This window comes from Cucurbita pepo, chromosome LG10 (assembly GCF_002806865.2).
Source record: "Cucurbita pepo subsp. pepo cultivar mu-cu-16 chromosome LG10, ASM280686v2, whole genome shotgun sequence".
Classification (NCBI taxonomy): Eukaryota; Viridiplantae; Streptophyta; class Magnoliopsida; order Cucurbitales; family Cucurbitaceae; genus Cucurbita; species Cucurbita pepo.
This window is the reverse complement of record NC_036647.1, coordinates 8990229-9005397: the sequence shown is the minus strand read 5'-3', so window position 1 is coordinate 9005397 and position 15169 is coordinate 8990229. Positions and strand designations below refer to the sequence as shown.

At 38.7% G+C, this 15169-nt stretch overlaps 2 protein-coding genes across 2 annotated transcripts; one reads left to right on the top strand and one right to left on the bottom strand.

Moving 5' to 3' along the window:
* Positions 1-4059: 4059 nt before the first annotated feature.
* LOC111804351 (zeatin O-glucosyltransferase-like) lies at positions 4060-6118 on the bottom strand. The gene is made up of 2 exons (XM_023689114.1): positions 5265-6118; positions 4060-4644 (listed from the first exon to the last, which is right to left on the bottom strand). Exons 1-2 carry the CDS (start codon positions 6109-6111, stop codon positions 4112-4114), a joined length of 1380 nt encoding a protein of 459 aa, XP_023544882.1. The 5' UTR covers positions 6112-6118; the 3' UTR covers positions 4060-4111.
* A 4891-nt stretch (positions 6119-11009) lies between these two features.
* On the top strand, positions 11010-13467 carry LOC111804547 (zeatin O-glucosyltransferase-like). Its single transcript, XM_023689393.1, has 2 exons — positions 11010-11834; positions 12805-13467. Exons 1-2 carry the CDS (start codon positions 11010-11012, stop codon positions 13465-13467), a joined length of 1488 nt encoding a protein of 495 aa, XP_023545161.1.
* Positions 13468-15169: the final 1702 nt, after the last annotated feature.

Genomic DNA, 15169 nt, shown 5'->3' with positions numbered 1-15169 from the left:
CACTTGTTGACTTTGGCAATTGACTCTGGCAATTCGGAGGAAAACGTCGACAAAAAAACTGGCCGAAGGAAGGTTTCTTTGAAAGAAAAAAATAGGGGAAGTAAAAGGAGAGAGGGAGAGAATTTGCTGAAGATCCAGTGTTTTATTTCTCATCAGTAAATAGAAGGAGTGGGCTAAAACTTCGCACAAAGTTAGCCAAAAATGGCCGGCCAAATTTACGCTCTTCCATTAGCGTGAATTCAGAACTTTGAAAGGTCAAAACAACTAAATTTAAGAAGGACCATAACTTTTATTTAATACTAACTTCCCCTTCTTCTTCTGCTATCGTCTCCTCTTTAGATTCTTCCTCACTTTGGTCATGTTCGCCTCCTTCTATAATACTATCTTCCCATTCGAGGGTATGAAGTCTAGCTTCTTCATTAGTTTGCTCTCAATTCCAACATTTGTTTTCTTCAAAAATCACATCTCTGCTTACAACTATCTTCTTGGACACTGGATCATAGAGTCTATATGCTTTAGACTCTTCATTCATCTCTAGCAGCATACACTGAAAACTTTTATCATCTAACTTCTTTCTCTTACCGTCTGATACACGAACATACCCAATGCATCCAAAAATTCAAAAATAGTCAACATTACGTTTTACGCCACTCTAAGCCTCCTTAGGAGTCATATTTTTCACTACCACTGTAGGACTTCTGTTGAGCACATGCATTGTTCAGTTTACCGCTTCTGGTTAGAAATTCTTTGGAACTTGCTTCTCTGATAATATACTTCTAACCATGTTCATAATTGTTATGTTCTTGCGCTCAGCTACACCATTTTGTTGGAGAGTGTAGGCTGCAGTAAGTTGTCTACTAATACTATTAGTTTTGCAAAAAATGTTGAACTCGTGAGAGGTGAACTCTCCACCCCTGTCTATACGTAGACAACGAATAAAATCTTCAGTCTCTTTCTCAATAATATTTTTGAAATTCTTGAAGATAGGAAAGGCTTCAGACTTTTCAGCAAGAAAATTTATCCACACCTTGCGGCTGTAATCATGAATAAAACTTATAAAATACCTCTTCTTACTGTTGGAAAGAGATTTGATGGGTCCATCGATGTCTGCATGTACCAGTTGTAGCCTTTGTGTTGCCCTCCATAAACTTCTCTTTGGAAGTGCATCCCTATGTTGCTTTCCCACCATGCAATCAGTGCATATTTTAGACGATGCTTTCAATTGGGGTAACCCTCTCACCATTTGTTTATGTTGCAATGTTCTCAAACCTTTGAAGTCTAAATGCCCATATCTGTGGTGCCAAAGATAAGTGTTGTCTTCTATAATTGTTTGGAAGCAAGTGACGGTTGTGGCATGATTCTTGCAAGTAATATGAACATCTTATTTGCAGACATTGTTGTTTGCATGATAAGCCCCTTCTTGGGATGATAGATTTTGCATTCTTCATATTGTATCATAATAAATACATCTCTTTCTTGCAATTGTCCCAGACTTAAGAAATTGTTTTTCAACTCAGGTATATAGAAAACATCAGTGATTACCTGAGTGACTCTAGCAACTTGCAATCTAATGTTACCTTTTTCCCAACACCGCCTTCTTGAAATTATTTCCAAGCTTTACAGATTGTCAGAATTCCTTGTCAAAATCTGAGAACCATTCCTTGTTTGCACACATATGATTGCTACACCCTGAATCAAGGAACCAAACATATTCCCTCCTTGATTGATTGAGCTCCACATATGACATCAACAAGATTTCTTCTTCATCCTCAAGCTCTACATAATTTGCTTCCTTTTCCCATTAAGGACACTCATATCTAAAGTGTCCTAACTAATGACACTTATAACACTCTACTGTAGTTTTGTTGAATGGATGTCTACCCCTTCCTCTTCCTCTACCTCTTCCTCAAAAAATTTCACGAGCTCGATCAACTGCTCTTCTACCGAATCTATTATCGTATGTCACCTTTAGTGCTTATTCATCACCTACACGTCCATTCAGTCTTTGCTCATGTACCAACAAGCTGCTTTGCAATTCATCGGCTGTTAAAGTGTCTAAGTTAGTAGACTCTTCAATCGAACATATAACAAAGTCAAATCTTGAGGTCATTGATCTCAAGATTTTTTCAATAATCACCCCTTGTTTCATGTGTTCACCATAATTTTCATCTTGTTTGCAATGGTGAGAGTTCGAGCAAAATATGCATCAACACTCTCACCTTCTTTCATCTGTAGGACTTCAAACTCTTTCCTAAGAGCTTGGAGTTGAGCTCTTTTGACTCTTGTGGAACCCTGGTACTTCTGTTTCATAGAGTCTCAATTTTGTTTTGTAGTATCTCTATTAAGGATCGTTTCCATAATAGTTCGATCAATGGCTTGGAACAAATAATTCTTGACGTTCAAGTCTTTCATCTTCTAGTCTGCAATTGTTTTTTGTTGTGCTTCGATAATCTCTACTCCTTCTGTTGCGGCAGGGATTCCGGTCTCCACCAAGGACCAATATTCCTTTGAACGAAGAAATTTTTTCATAAGCATAGACCAATGATCATAATGGCCATCAAACTTAGAAATTGCCGGTTGAGCGAAATTGATTTCAGCTGCCATATTTTGAATCTCTTTTAGCTCACTCTTTAAGAAAAAATTTGCAGTTTCTTCTTCTCACAATCAAGCCTTNCAAGGAAAAAAAAAAAACTACAGTTTCTTCTTCTCACAATCAAGCCTTGCGGTATGGCTCTTATACCAAGTATGCAAAAGAAGTTTTGGAGAAGTTTAGGATGGAAAAAAGTAATAGTGTGAAAAACCCTATTGTTCCTGAGGTTAGACTGAAAAAGGATGAAAAAGGAGCCAAGATCAATACTACCATGTATAAAAAATTGATTGGAAGCCTTATGTATCTAGCTGCAACAAGGCCGGATTTAATGTATGTAGTGTCTCTAATGAGCAGATTTATGGCAAGTCTAATAGAGTTGCATTTGCAAGCTGCAAAAAGAGTGTTGAGATACTTAAAAGGTACTATAGATCTGGGAATCCTTTATCAAAAAAGGGGTAATGGAGAGTTGATAGCATATACTGACAATGATTATGCAGGAGATATAGATGACAGAAAAAACACTTCTGGCTGTGTTCTTACTCAGTGATGGAGCTGTGTCTTGACCCTAAAAAAAACAACCTGTAGTTACGTTGTCCACTACTGAAGCAGAATTTGTGGCAACCGTGTCTTGTGCTTGTCAAGGGGTGTGGATGAGGAGAGTTTTGGAAAAACTTTGCATGATTTTACCAGAGATGAAGTTATTAAGATGAAGCATTGTGTCACACAAGAACAACTTGCAGATATATAGAAAACAAATGTTAGGAATCACAACTCTCCACAATGGTATGATATTGTCCACTTTGAGCATAAGCTCTCATGGCTTTGCTTTGGACTTCCCTAAAAGACCACATACTAATGAAGATAGTATTCCTCATATAGTATTCCTCACTTATTAACTCATGATCTTCCACTAAATTAACCAATGTGAGACTCACACTCCCAATAATCCTCAACAAGTACACTATAAGCCTCCCATGAAGCTTATGGAGCTCTCGAATAGCCTCCCCTTAATCGAGGCTCGACTCCTTTCTCTGGAGCCCTCGAACAAAGTACACCATTTGTTCGACACTGTAGTCACTTTTGACTACACCTTCGAGGCTCACAATGCTTTATTCGATATTTGAGGATTCTATTGACATAACTAAGTTTAGGACATGGCTCTGATACCATGTTAGGAATCACGACTCTCCACAATTGTATGATATTGTCCACTTTGAGCATAAGCTCAAAGGCTTTCCCAGAAGGCCTCGTTCCAATGGAGATGTATTCCTTTACTTATAAATTCATGATCATTCCTAAATCAGCGAATGTGGGAATCACTCTCACAGTCCTCAACCTAAGGTTATTTCTTTTTCATATATAATTTTAATTTCAATGATGCATTAAAAAAAAAAAACGTTTAAGCACCACTATATACTTATTTATTATTTTATTATCATTGTTTTTTTTCAATATATATTTATGTTTTTTTAGAAATATCATCTCAATGTTTCTAAGAGGATTGGCACACATAATTAATAATTAATTGTCTCTTGTAATATGAGAAATGAAAGAATCAAACTCGAGTCGAGACACTCCGCCATCGGCAACTGATCGGCGTACAGCGGTGGCAAGCTCGTCCGCTACCTTCCTCATCTCTCGACCTTCCTCTGATGCCATAAGCTTTCGCACTGCATTTTCTATGGTTGTTGCCATTACTAACTCGTTCCGATTAGCCCAATCCCTAATGAGGAGACCCACTCGAAGCAGCTCTGTCATTAGCACGGCGTTCCTTGGTTGGTCAGAATGCATTGGCCACGCTGCTATGGGAACCCCCATCGTTATGCTCTCCATGCAAGAGTTCCACCCGCAATGACTTACAAACCCTCCGATCGATGGATGGCTCAAAATCTCCAACTGTGGCGCCCAATCTCGCACCACCAACCCTCTTCCCGACACCCTCCTCTCGAACCCCTCTGGAAGCTCCGATCTTCTAACTTCGCCATCAAAGACGTCTCCTTTATCTGCATCTCTCAACACCCAAATGAACATTTGCCCACTTTTCTCCAATCCACCTATGAAATTGAAATTGAAATATTACACTTTTTGATACTTGTTTTGGGTTAGGATTCCTATTTGATCCTATGTTAAAAAATTAGAAAGTGTCGATGAGATCGCACATCGGTTGGGCAGGATAACGAAACACCTTCATATAAAGGTGTGGAAACCTCTGTCTAGAACAAGTATTTTAAAAACGTTGAGGGAAAACCCAAGGAGGACAATATCTGTACTGGGCTTGGGCCATTACAAATGATATTAGAGGCGGACACCAGGCGATGTGCCAACGAGAGGCTGAGCCCCGAAGGGGGTGGACACACGGTGGTGTCCCAACTAGGACGCCGAGCCCCGAAGGGGGTAGATTGGAGGGTCCCACATCGATTGGAGAAGGGAACGAGTGCTAGCAAGAACGCTGGACCCTGAAGGGGGGTGGATTGTGAAATCCCACATCGGTTGGGTGGGGAGAAGAACGAAACACCCTTTATAAAAGTGTGGAAACCTTTCCCCAGCAAACGTGTTTTAAAAACCTTCCTATTATCAGCTTGAGTTTATCGAAAAGATCTCACATTAATAGCAATAACCTCGGTTACTATTTATGATCATTTCTTTAATTAGCGAATGTGAGACTCCAACCTACCTGCTATTTCAGTAATTTGCTCGTCTTCCAAGGTCGTGGTCGTCCCAAAGGACACATACACCACTGAGTCAGTCTCATGCTGGTCCAACCACTCCAAGCAAGGGTGAGTGTGCCTTGGTGAACCCAATTCCACAGGATTAAATGGACCAATAGCCCAATGCCTAGTCTCATGGTTGATGCTTTGAAGAATCTCCAAATATGGCTCTTCAATGGCCTTGCAAGTGTTGTAGAGATTCCCACAATACTTTATTGGGACTCCATATTGCAATTCCATAAACTCCCAAAACTCAGGAGTGAAACATCCATCAAAAGATGGAACATTGAGATCCTTAATAATAGAGTTTTTATTTGCGTTTGTTTGTTTTGTTTCAACCTCGTAAACGGCTAAGGTAAAAGCTGAGACACTATGAAAATTATAAGACTCGGCGTTCGGTATGGAGTCAATATCTTCAACAGTAAATGCCATTAAAGAATCATGAATGACAACGATTCTTCTTGCATGGGAAGAGAGCGACCGTAAGAGATTTGTGAGAGGGCCACGAAGATGGACCGTTGCCGTCTGAAAAGAAGGGATGAGGTGGGTCGGAAACTTGGTCTCTGCCATGGGGTCGGGCGGAGGAGAGGGAATAGGGGGAATGTCAAAGTCATGAAAATGGAGGTTGGCGAGTTCCAATGGATCCCAACCGTGGATGCGGGCCTTGGCTTGGCGGTTGTGGACAGTGGCGCCAACATAGTGAACGGGGATGTTGCGAGCGGAGATGAGGCGGGAGAGGTGGAGAAGCTGGTTGAGATGGCCCTGTGCTGCCAATGGCACCATGACGGCCATGACCGGGGCATCACCGGTCATGGTTGCGATTCGATGATGATGGCTTGAGATGAATTTGAAATTGAGTATGGTCTATATAAATGGAGATGAAGGTTAAAGAGAAGTGACAACATCATAATCACTTTAGAAATTGCAAAAAATAAAAGGAAAAAATTAAGTTTTATTTTAATGAAGCTTCCAAATATAGTTTTGGACATTTATTATGAAGGGTCTAACTTTCCCTTTAATTACAATATGCATATAGTTTGCCGTTTTACTTTAATATTTCCAATTTTAAATGCCACCAAATTGGTTTCTTTCCACATGTCACCACTTATTGCTCATATTCCTAAATCTCGTTTATTCGCTTTAGCTCGTTACGTATCGTGGTCAGCTTCAAGATTTTAAAACGCGTATTTTAGGGAGAAGTTTTCCACACCCTTACAAGAAATGTTTCATTCCCTCTCCAACCGACATGGGATCTCACAATCCACTCTGTTGGAAGTCCAACGTCCTAGCTGGCACACCGTCTGATGTCTAGTTGTGATACCATTTATAACAGCCCAAGCTTCGCTTTAGTCCGTTACGTATCGCCGTTAGCTTCACGGTTTTAAAACGCGTATGCTAGGGAGAGGTGTCCATACTCTTATAAGAAATGTTTCGTTTCCCTCTTCGACCGATATGGGATCTCACTGTTTATCCACATTTTGTTACAAAATATTATTTATGTATGAAAGTTTTATGCGAAAAATTCCACTTTTGGGAGACCTTTTTTATTCATACAAGTAATTTCTAATTTTGAGAGTTTTGTTAGAACTAATTCTTGGTTTGTGATATTTAGAACCAAAATTTAAACCTCCATTAAGACTTTTCACATGCCTAGACATGTTTAGAATCAAGTTTCCTTGTGATATTTAGTCATAGAAAGTGAGTGGAGAAACTTTTAAATCTTTCTAATTTGACTAAGGAACAAATTAGAATTGTATAACCTTAGGCTCGCTTGCGGGTCAAACTTTGACCTTACACCGAACTTAAAATTTCGGGTTAGAACGTAAGCTAGTGATACTTTCAGCTGCTGAACTCGTGCCATCAGAAATGTATAACCTTAGGCTCGGTTGTTGATCAAACTTTGACCTTACACCGAACTTAAAATCTTAGGTAGTATGCAAGCTAGTGATGCTCTCAGCTGCTAAACTCTCGCTAGCAAAGCTATGATAATAGAGGAAGAGGACGTGGTGGCTTTCCAAAACGAGGTAGAGGAAGAGGTCGACAAAATTTTGACAGCTCAACCGTGGAATGTTACAACTATCATGAATTAGGACATTACCAATATGAGTGTTCTAAAAGGGAGAATGACATAGCAAATTATGCAGAAACCAATGAAGAGATGCTATTAATGACCTATGTAGATGAGAAGCAAGCTGAAAAGAAGAACATTTGGTTTCTTTGACTCTGGATGCAGCAACCACATGTGTGGAAAGAAAGAACTTTTTCATCGTATTGATGAGAAGTTTCGACAAACTGTGAAACTGGGTGACGCTGTGATGTGCAAAGGAAATGTAAAGTTTAAAGTAAATGAGATTGTGCAAGTAATCACCGAGGTATTTTATGTACCAGACTTGAAGGACAACTTACTGAGCATCGGACCGTTGTGAGAAAAAGGTCTTGCAATTCTTATACAAACCGGAGGATGTAGGATTTATCGTCCTGACAGAGGGTTGATTGCAAAGACTTCAATGACATCGAATAGACTAAAGACACTTCAAGAGAAGGACATGGTGCAAGGATTGTCGGTCCTTATAGCTCTCTCAAAAGTATATGAAGGTTGTTTGATAGGAAAACAACACAGAGATCCGTTTCCTAAAGAAAGCACATGGATAACATCTCAAATTCTTCAACTTGTACATGCTGACATATGCAGACCGATCACGCCCATCTCCAAGAGTAAAAAGAGGTATTTTATCAGTTTCATCGATGATTTTAGTCGAAAAACATGGATTTTTTTCTTAGCTGAAAAACCGGAAGCATTCTCCATCTTTAAAAGATTAAAGAGTATGGTTGAAAAATAAACTGGTATATACTTGAAGGGCTTGAGAACTGATCGAGGTGGTGAATTCACATCTAAAGAGTTCACTAGCTTTTGTAATGAAACTAGTATCCAAATGCAACTGACGGCTTATACTCCGCAACAAAACGACATGGCAGAAAGGAAAAATAGGACAATTATGAATATGGTTAGATGCATACTGAGTTTCTTTTCTTTTGGAGTTCTTTGTTCGATATTTGAGGATTTACCAATCTATTGGCACGTCTAAGTTTAGGGCATAGCCCTGATACCATGTTAGATGAACACGTCTCTCCACAATGGTATGATATTGTCCACTTTGAGCATAAGCTCTCATGGCTTTGCTTTGGGCTCCCCCAACCGGCCTCATGCCAATGGAGTTAGTATTCCTCACTTATAAACCCATGATCATTCCCTAAATTAGCCGATGTGGGACTTCCATCATCCAACACCCTCCACCACTTCGCCCTTTTGTTCTTTATTGGACGAATTATGTAAGAGCTCAACCCCACCGCTAGTAGATATTGTTTGTTTTGGCCCATTACATACCGTCATCATCCTCACGATTTTAAAACGCATCTATTAGGGAGAGATTTTCAATCCCTTATAAGGAATGTTTCGTTCCCCTGTCCAACCGAGATGGGATCTCACATTCCACTCTCCTTGAGGGGGGACCCAATGTCCTTGCTAGCACACCGTCTGGCAGATATTGTTTGTTTTAACTTGTTGCATATGGTCGTTAGCCTCAAGATTTTAAAACCTGTTGGAGATGTTTATACACCCTTAAAAGGAATTTCTTTGTTATCACCAATAATTAATACATTTAATTTATAAAAATAAAAAATAAAAAATAAAAAAAGTTTCAAAAACACTTTTAAACTTTTATTTTTTTTTTTTTTAATGAAAAAAAAAATACTTTTACTGTTAATACTCCATTTTAAAAACATTCACAAACTCTCGAAGTGTCTATAGATGATTTTTTTACCATAATTTTTCTTTTTTTTAACTCAATCATAAATTAGAATTCTACCGTGAAAATTGACTCATCTAATTTTGCTTAAAATAATTTAAACTAGCTAAACCTAATTTTGCATTAAATAATAAATGCAACCTTGGAGTCTTTAGAGAGTGTATTCTCCGACTGACTTCGAACCATTCAAGTGGAATAAAAGGAAGGGACTCCCTTTTGTAGTAGAGCCCGACTCCCCACTTTCTCAGCTTAATCAACGTGGGACACTTCCTCTTTTTTTTCCCCTTTTTTTTGAGTTATTACACGTGTCGACATTACGCCCTGCCCATGTCCTACCGTGTCAGACTCAGCATCCTTAGTTAAGGAAGGGATCGAATAAGGTAGGAACTAAACTTAATACCTACCCTAAATTTCCAAACCCGAATTCTTGCTCGACCTAAGCATAGATTGATGGGTCGAACCTTTAGAATTATAAACTATAAATAAAATAGGAAAAGAGCTCATAAACAAGAAAACAAAAAGAAATCCCATGATTTCGTTATTCCCAAAATGTTTCGGATAGATAACACATTGCTTTTTTCAAGGTGACCTCCATTTGAATGGTCTCGTGTGTGCCCTAATATTCCCTATGTGTTCGTTAAATTAAAAGTTTAGTTTTTCGATAACATTCATCAGATTGATACAAACAGAATATCACTGTTCAAGTTGAAATGTTCGCTGAAAGAAGTGACGGGTTCATCTGTAAATGTATACGATCGAAACTGCAAATGCAAAATATTACAATCTAACCCTTAACATGAATCTGTACAAACATATCAAACCCTAACCCTGAAGTAATTTAAACAACTACGACTCAGTTTTGTACTTGAATCAATTAATAATAACGGGAACAGCTATTCAGGTCAAAACGTTCATTGAGTGGCAATGATGTGACTGTTCGGGTTGAGATGTCCATTTAAAAAAGAGGAGTGTTCATTTCTAACAATTGAGATCGGTTCGTAGGGACACATTTTTGTCGTAAGATCACCTCCAATAATTAAATATTTGAAAAGTTTTAATTCCAATTAAATAAAATAAAAAAAAAAATTAAAAACACGTGAGGAATTGTTAGTCAATCAATAAATTAGCCGTTTTTCATAATTTAGTTCATAAAGTTGGCAGTGGGAGTTAATACAATGTATCAACTTTTCCTTTATATAAATATTATTATAATAAGTGAAAAGTTTTGCATATTATTATTATTATTATTATTATTATCTAATTAATAATTATAATATAATTATTAATACTTTTTATAATTTTTGTGGATGGTGAATAATTCAATTTATTTTAAAATGTTAATTAAATTGTAAGAATTAAAAAATATAATTTAAATTTTATTTAACAAAAATAAAAAATTGCATTGTCTTCTAGAAATAAATAATAATTAAATGAACAAAATTGACAAAATAATTTTTCACATTTTATTAATTCATAAATTATTTATTTATTCATTTTTATATATTTAATTAAAATTTACCACTCAATTTTAATATATATTTTTAAAATGGAAGAATATATAATAAAAAAATAATTATAAAAATAAAATAAATTTATGTGTATATATATAAATATACCGTAACAAAAAAAATGTATATTTTAAAATTAACAACAAATTCGAATTTGTTCGATTCAACCGAATTCAGCTTTAAGGGAACCCATAAACCGAACCGATCTATATTCAATATATATATATATATATATATATATATATAATTATGACAATGTGAAAAACAATAAAAACTCATTTGGGGACAAGAATGTGATGACATTGAAGGAATTTCATTACAAATTTCTATTTTGGATTCAAAGCTTTCATCAAACTATACCCTAAAAAAAGAAGTCCTTTTCTTCCTTTCTTGTCTAATGAATAACCAAAACTATGTCATCCCCACGGTCGCGGCCGCCGCCGAAAATTCCGACCACCTCCCGGTTGTCGTCGTTATGGTTCCGCTACCAGCACAAGGCCATTTGAACCAGCTCCTCCACCTCTCTCGCCTCCTCTCGACCTTTCATATCCCCATCCACTTCGTTGGCACCGCCACCCACAACTGCCAAGCTCGGCTTCGTTGCGTTGATGGCGGTGACGACTATCATCGCCGTCGTCATCGTCACCCGATTCAATTCCATGACTTTGACATACCCCCATTCCCCTCTCCTCCTCCAAACCCTTTCGCCGTCCACAAATTTCCCTCCCACCTTATCCCCGCTTTCACCGCTGCCGCCGTCCACCTCCACCGTCCTCTCACCGTCTTTCTTCACTCCCTCTCGCCGAAAGCGAAACGAGTCATCGTCATCCACGACTCGCTTATGTCGTCGGTTGTTCAAGGTGTTCACACTATTCCCAACGTTGAATCCTATAGCTTTCATAGTGTTTCGGCCTTCGCCGTCGTGCTCCACCACTTGGAGCGTAAAGCGGTTGTCACCGGCCGTGACATGGCGGCGTTCTATGACGAGTTGTTACCGGAGAAGGTGAATGTTCCTCCGCTTGATGAGTGTTTTCCGGCGGAGTTCTTGGAATTCATTAGATCTCAATTTCATCAGCTACCAAAAATGGGAGGTGGGAAAATTTATAACGCTTGTAGAGTGATTGAAGGACAGTTCTTGGAAGTGATTGAAAGGGTTGAACATGAATTTCATCACTGGGCTTTGGGTCCTTTCAACCCTCTCAAAATCTCTCCATCTTTGAAGGTAACATGCATGTAAAAATATATATATATATATACTTTAGGGTTTACAAGAACTCGGTTTACAAGAACTCGGTCCTTTCCACATTAGTTAGGGAGGAGAACGAAATACGGTTTATAAGGGTGTGGAGACCTCTCCCTAACAGACACGTTTTAAAGTCTTGAGGGGAAATCTGGAAAGAAAAGCCTAAAGAGGACAATATCTATTAGGGGTGGGATTGGGCCGTTACACGTAACTTTAAATATACGATAGGAATATATATTCAAATCATATGGATTGGAGGACAAGATTGAATAAGTATGACCTCTAATAGATATCATTCTTTTCGGGTTCTTCTTTTAAGGGCTTTTGTGATGTCCCACATTGGTTGGGGGAGAACAAATCACCATTTATAAAGGTGTGGAAACCTTCCCCTAGCAGACGCGTTTTAAAGCCTTGAGGGGAAGCTCGAAAGGGAAAGCCCAAAGAGGACAATATCTACTGGCGGTGAATCTGGGTCGGTACAGCTTTCACTCCAGAGATTGCAAAATCTAAATATTAAATATATTTAAAGTTGGTTCGACCAGGGGGTGGAGTCATCCACTCGATACTATTAGTAAAGTGGTCGGTTACCAAGAACCATAAGATTGTAAGGTTTAGAAACATAAATGTTTAGGAGATCAAATCACTTAATACAAACTTGAATAGAATTAATTAGTAGTAGCTGATAAATTGTGGACCAAGTTTTGTAGCTGTGGACCATGTTTCATGCCGATTGTCAATGGCTCTTAACCCGAGAAGAAAATTTAGGAAGCTAGTTAGTATTTTATCAGATATGTTTTTTTTTTTTTTAACAACAAACAAAATTGTTGCTTAAAATTTCTTCGCTCTAAAAGATTTCTCGGCTCAAGTTTGAGTTCCTTTCGTTCTGTATATTTGGATCGTGAGTCATATCCAACAATGTTTTTTTTTTTTTTTTTTTTGATTAATTCAGAATGGCCAAGAGTCGTCATCCAAACATAAATGCTTGGCATGGCTAGATCGACAAGACCCGAGATCAGTGATCTACGTTTCATTCGGGACAACGACGGCCATGGAAGACGAACAAATCAAAGAAATAGCAAATGGGTTAGCAAGCAGCCACCAAAAGTTCATATGGGTCCTCCGGGATGCCGACAAAGCCGACATCTTTGAAGGTAACAACGTTAAAATATCCGAGCTCCCAGAAGGGTACGAAGATCTAATCGGGGACCGAGGGTTGGTAATAAGGGAATGGGCGCCGCAGTTGGAGATATTGAGCCACCGGGCGACGGGAGGGTTCATGACGCATTGCGGGTGGAATTCGTGCATGGAGAGCATAACCACGGGGGTTCCGGTGGCAGCATGGCCAATGCACTCGGACCAGCCGAGGAACACCGTGCTTATGACGGCGGTGCTGCGAGTGGGGGTGGTGGTGAAGGAGTGGGGGCAGAAGCAGGGCGAGGTGGTGGCGGCCGCGGTGGTGGAGGAGGTGGTGAGGAGGTTGATGGTGTCCGAGGAAGGGGCGGAGGTAAGGAGGAATTCAGAGAGGCTTGGGGAAGCTGTGCGACGATCGATGGAAGACGGCGGCGATTCTCGTCGAGAGTTGGAGGCTTTTGTTGCTCATATTACGAGGTAGATTCAATCGAAACCAAATGAATATTTGAGAAAAATGCTTTAATAATGTAATTTTCTCGTATTGTATTTTTGTGTAGATAAATGAGTCATCAATAAAACCTCTAGTCAATATCCCTTCTTGAATTTTATCTCTCCTGTTCTTTGTGTTCATCATGAACAAGTGTGTGCGTTGTTGTGCGATCCTAACAACTGGTATCAAAGCCAAGCGAAATTCACCATGATCTGTGAAGATGGAAAGCTCAAAGATTGCAATTGAGAAGTTCGATGGAACCGATTTTGGTTTCTGAAAGATGAAGATTGAAGATTATTTGTACCAGAAAGATCTTCACGAACCCCTGTTGGGTTGAAGCCGGATACTATGACCACGGAGCAGTGGAAGCTCAAGGATTGACAAGCCTTAGTTTGATTCGGTTGACGCTATCCAGAAATGTAGCGTTCAACATAATCAAGGAGAAGACAACGTCAGATCTATTGAAGGTGTTGTACAATATGTATGAAAAATCGTCGACTATGAATAAGGTGTATCTGAATGTGGATATGTTGCTGATCATGTAAACGAATTCTATATGATTGTAAATCAACTGAGTTCAGTGGAAATTAATTTTGAATATGAAATTAAAGCATTGATTTTGATGTCATCTTTATCTGAGTCGTGGGATACTGTTGTTGTCGTGATCAGCAGTTCCCGAGGATCTGAGAAGTTGAAATTCAATGAAGTCCGAGATTTAGTTCTCAGCGGAAGTATTCGCAAACGAGAAATCAAGGATTTATCTGGTGGTGCTCTCAGTGTTGACCAAAGGGGAAGAAATAAATCGAAGGGACCAAACAAAGGTCGATCAAAATCAAAAAAACGTGAAATTTTTCCAAACAGACCAGACATAACGTGTTGGAATTGTGGAGAAAAATGTCACTTTCTAACATATTGTACAAAGCCAAAGAGGAAGCAGAATCACAAATAAGAAGATGATAATGATTCTATAAATTTAGTAGAAGACATTAGGGATGCTCTAATGCTCAGTGTGGACAGTCCAATTGAATCCTGAATTTTGGATTCAGATGCATCTTTTCATCCGTCTCCAAATAAAGAGTTGTTATGAAATTTCAAGTCTAAAAATTTCGAGAATGCATATCTTGCTGACAACAACGCCTTGGAGATCGAAGGAAAGTGAGATGTCTGCATAAAAAAAACTCCGTAGGATATCAATGGACATTAAAGGATATCAGATATATTCCTGGTCTCAAGAAGAATCTAATCTCTGTTGGTCAATTAGATACCACAGATTCTGCAACAAAGTTTGGAAGAGTTCGTGGAAGATTGTGAAGGGTGCTATGGTGGTAGCACGTGGCACAAACTATGAAACCTTATACACCACTGCAGGGTGTATAAACACGGTTGTTGTTGTTGAGAGTGCTTCAAATTCAAGTTTATGACACAATAGACTTGGACATATGAGCGTTAAAGGAATAAAGATGCTGATTGCGAAAGGAGTTTTAGAATGTCTGAAATTTGTTGATATGGGTACTTGTGAGAACTGTGTTATGAGCAAATAGAAACGAGTTAGCTTCACAAATACTGCCAAAGAATTGAAGAAAGTTCAGTTGGAAATGGTCCATACACACGTTTAGGGACGATCTCCAGTTCCATCACTTGGTGGATCAAAGTTCTACGTCACTTTCATCAATTATTCATAAGTCAGAACATA

Excerpts from the sequence above, each read along its gene's own strand:
- LOC111804351 (XM_023689114.1), bottom strand. The coding sequence starts at position 6,111 with ATGACCGGTGATGCCCCGGTCATGGCCGTCATGGTGCCATTGGCAGCA. Across the intron at positions 4,645-5,264 it reads GCAAATTACTGAAATAGCAG|GTGGATTGGAGAAAAGTGGG; the intron begins GTAGGTTGGAGT and ends TCAATTTCATAG.
- LOC111804547 (XM_023689393.1), top strand. The coding sequence starts at position 11,010 with ATGAATAACCAAAACTATGTCATCCCCACGGTCGCGGCCGCCGCCGAA. Across the intron at positions 11,835-12,804 it reads AAATCTCTCCATCTTTGAAG|AATGGCCAAGAGTCGTCATC; the intron begins GTAACATGCATG and ends TGATTAATTCAG.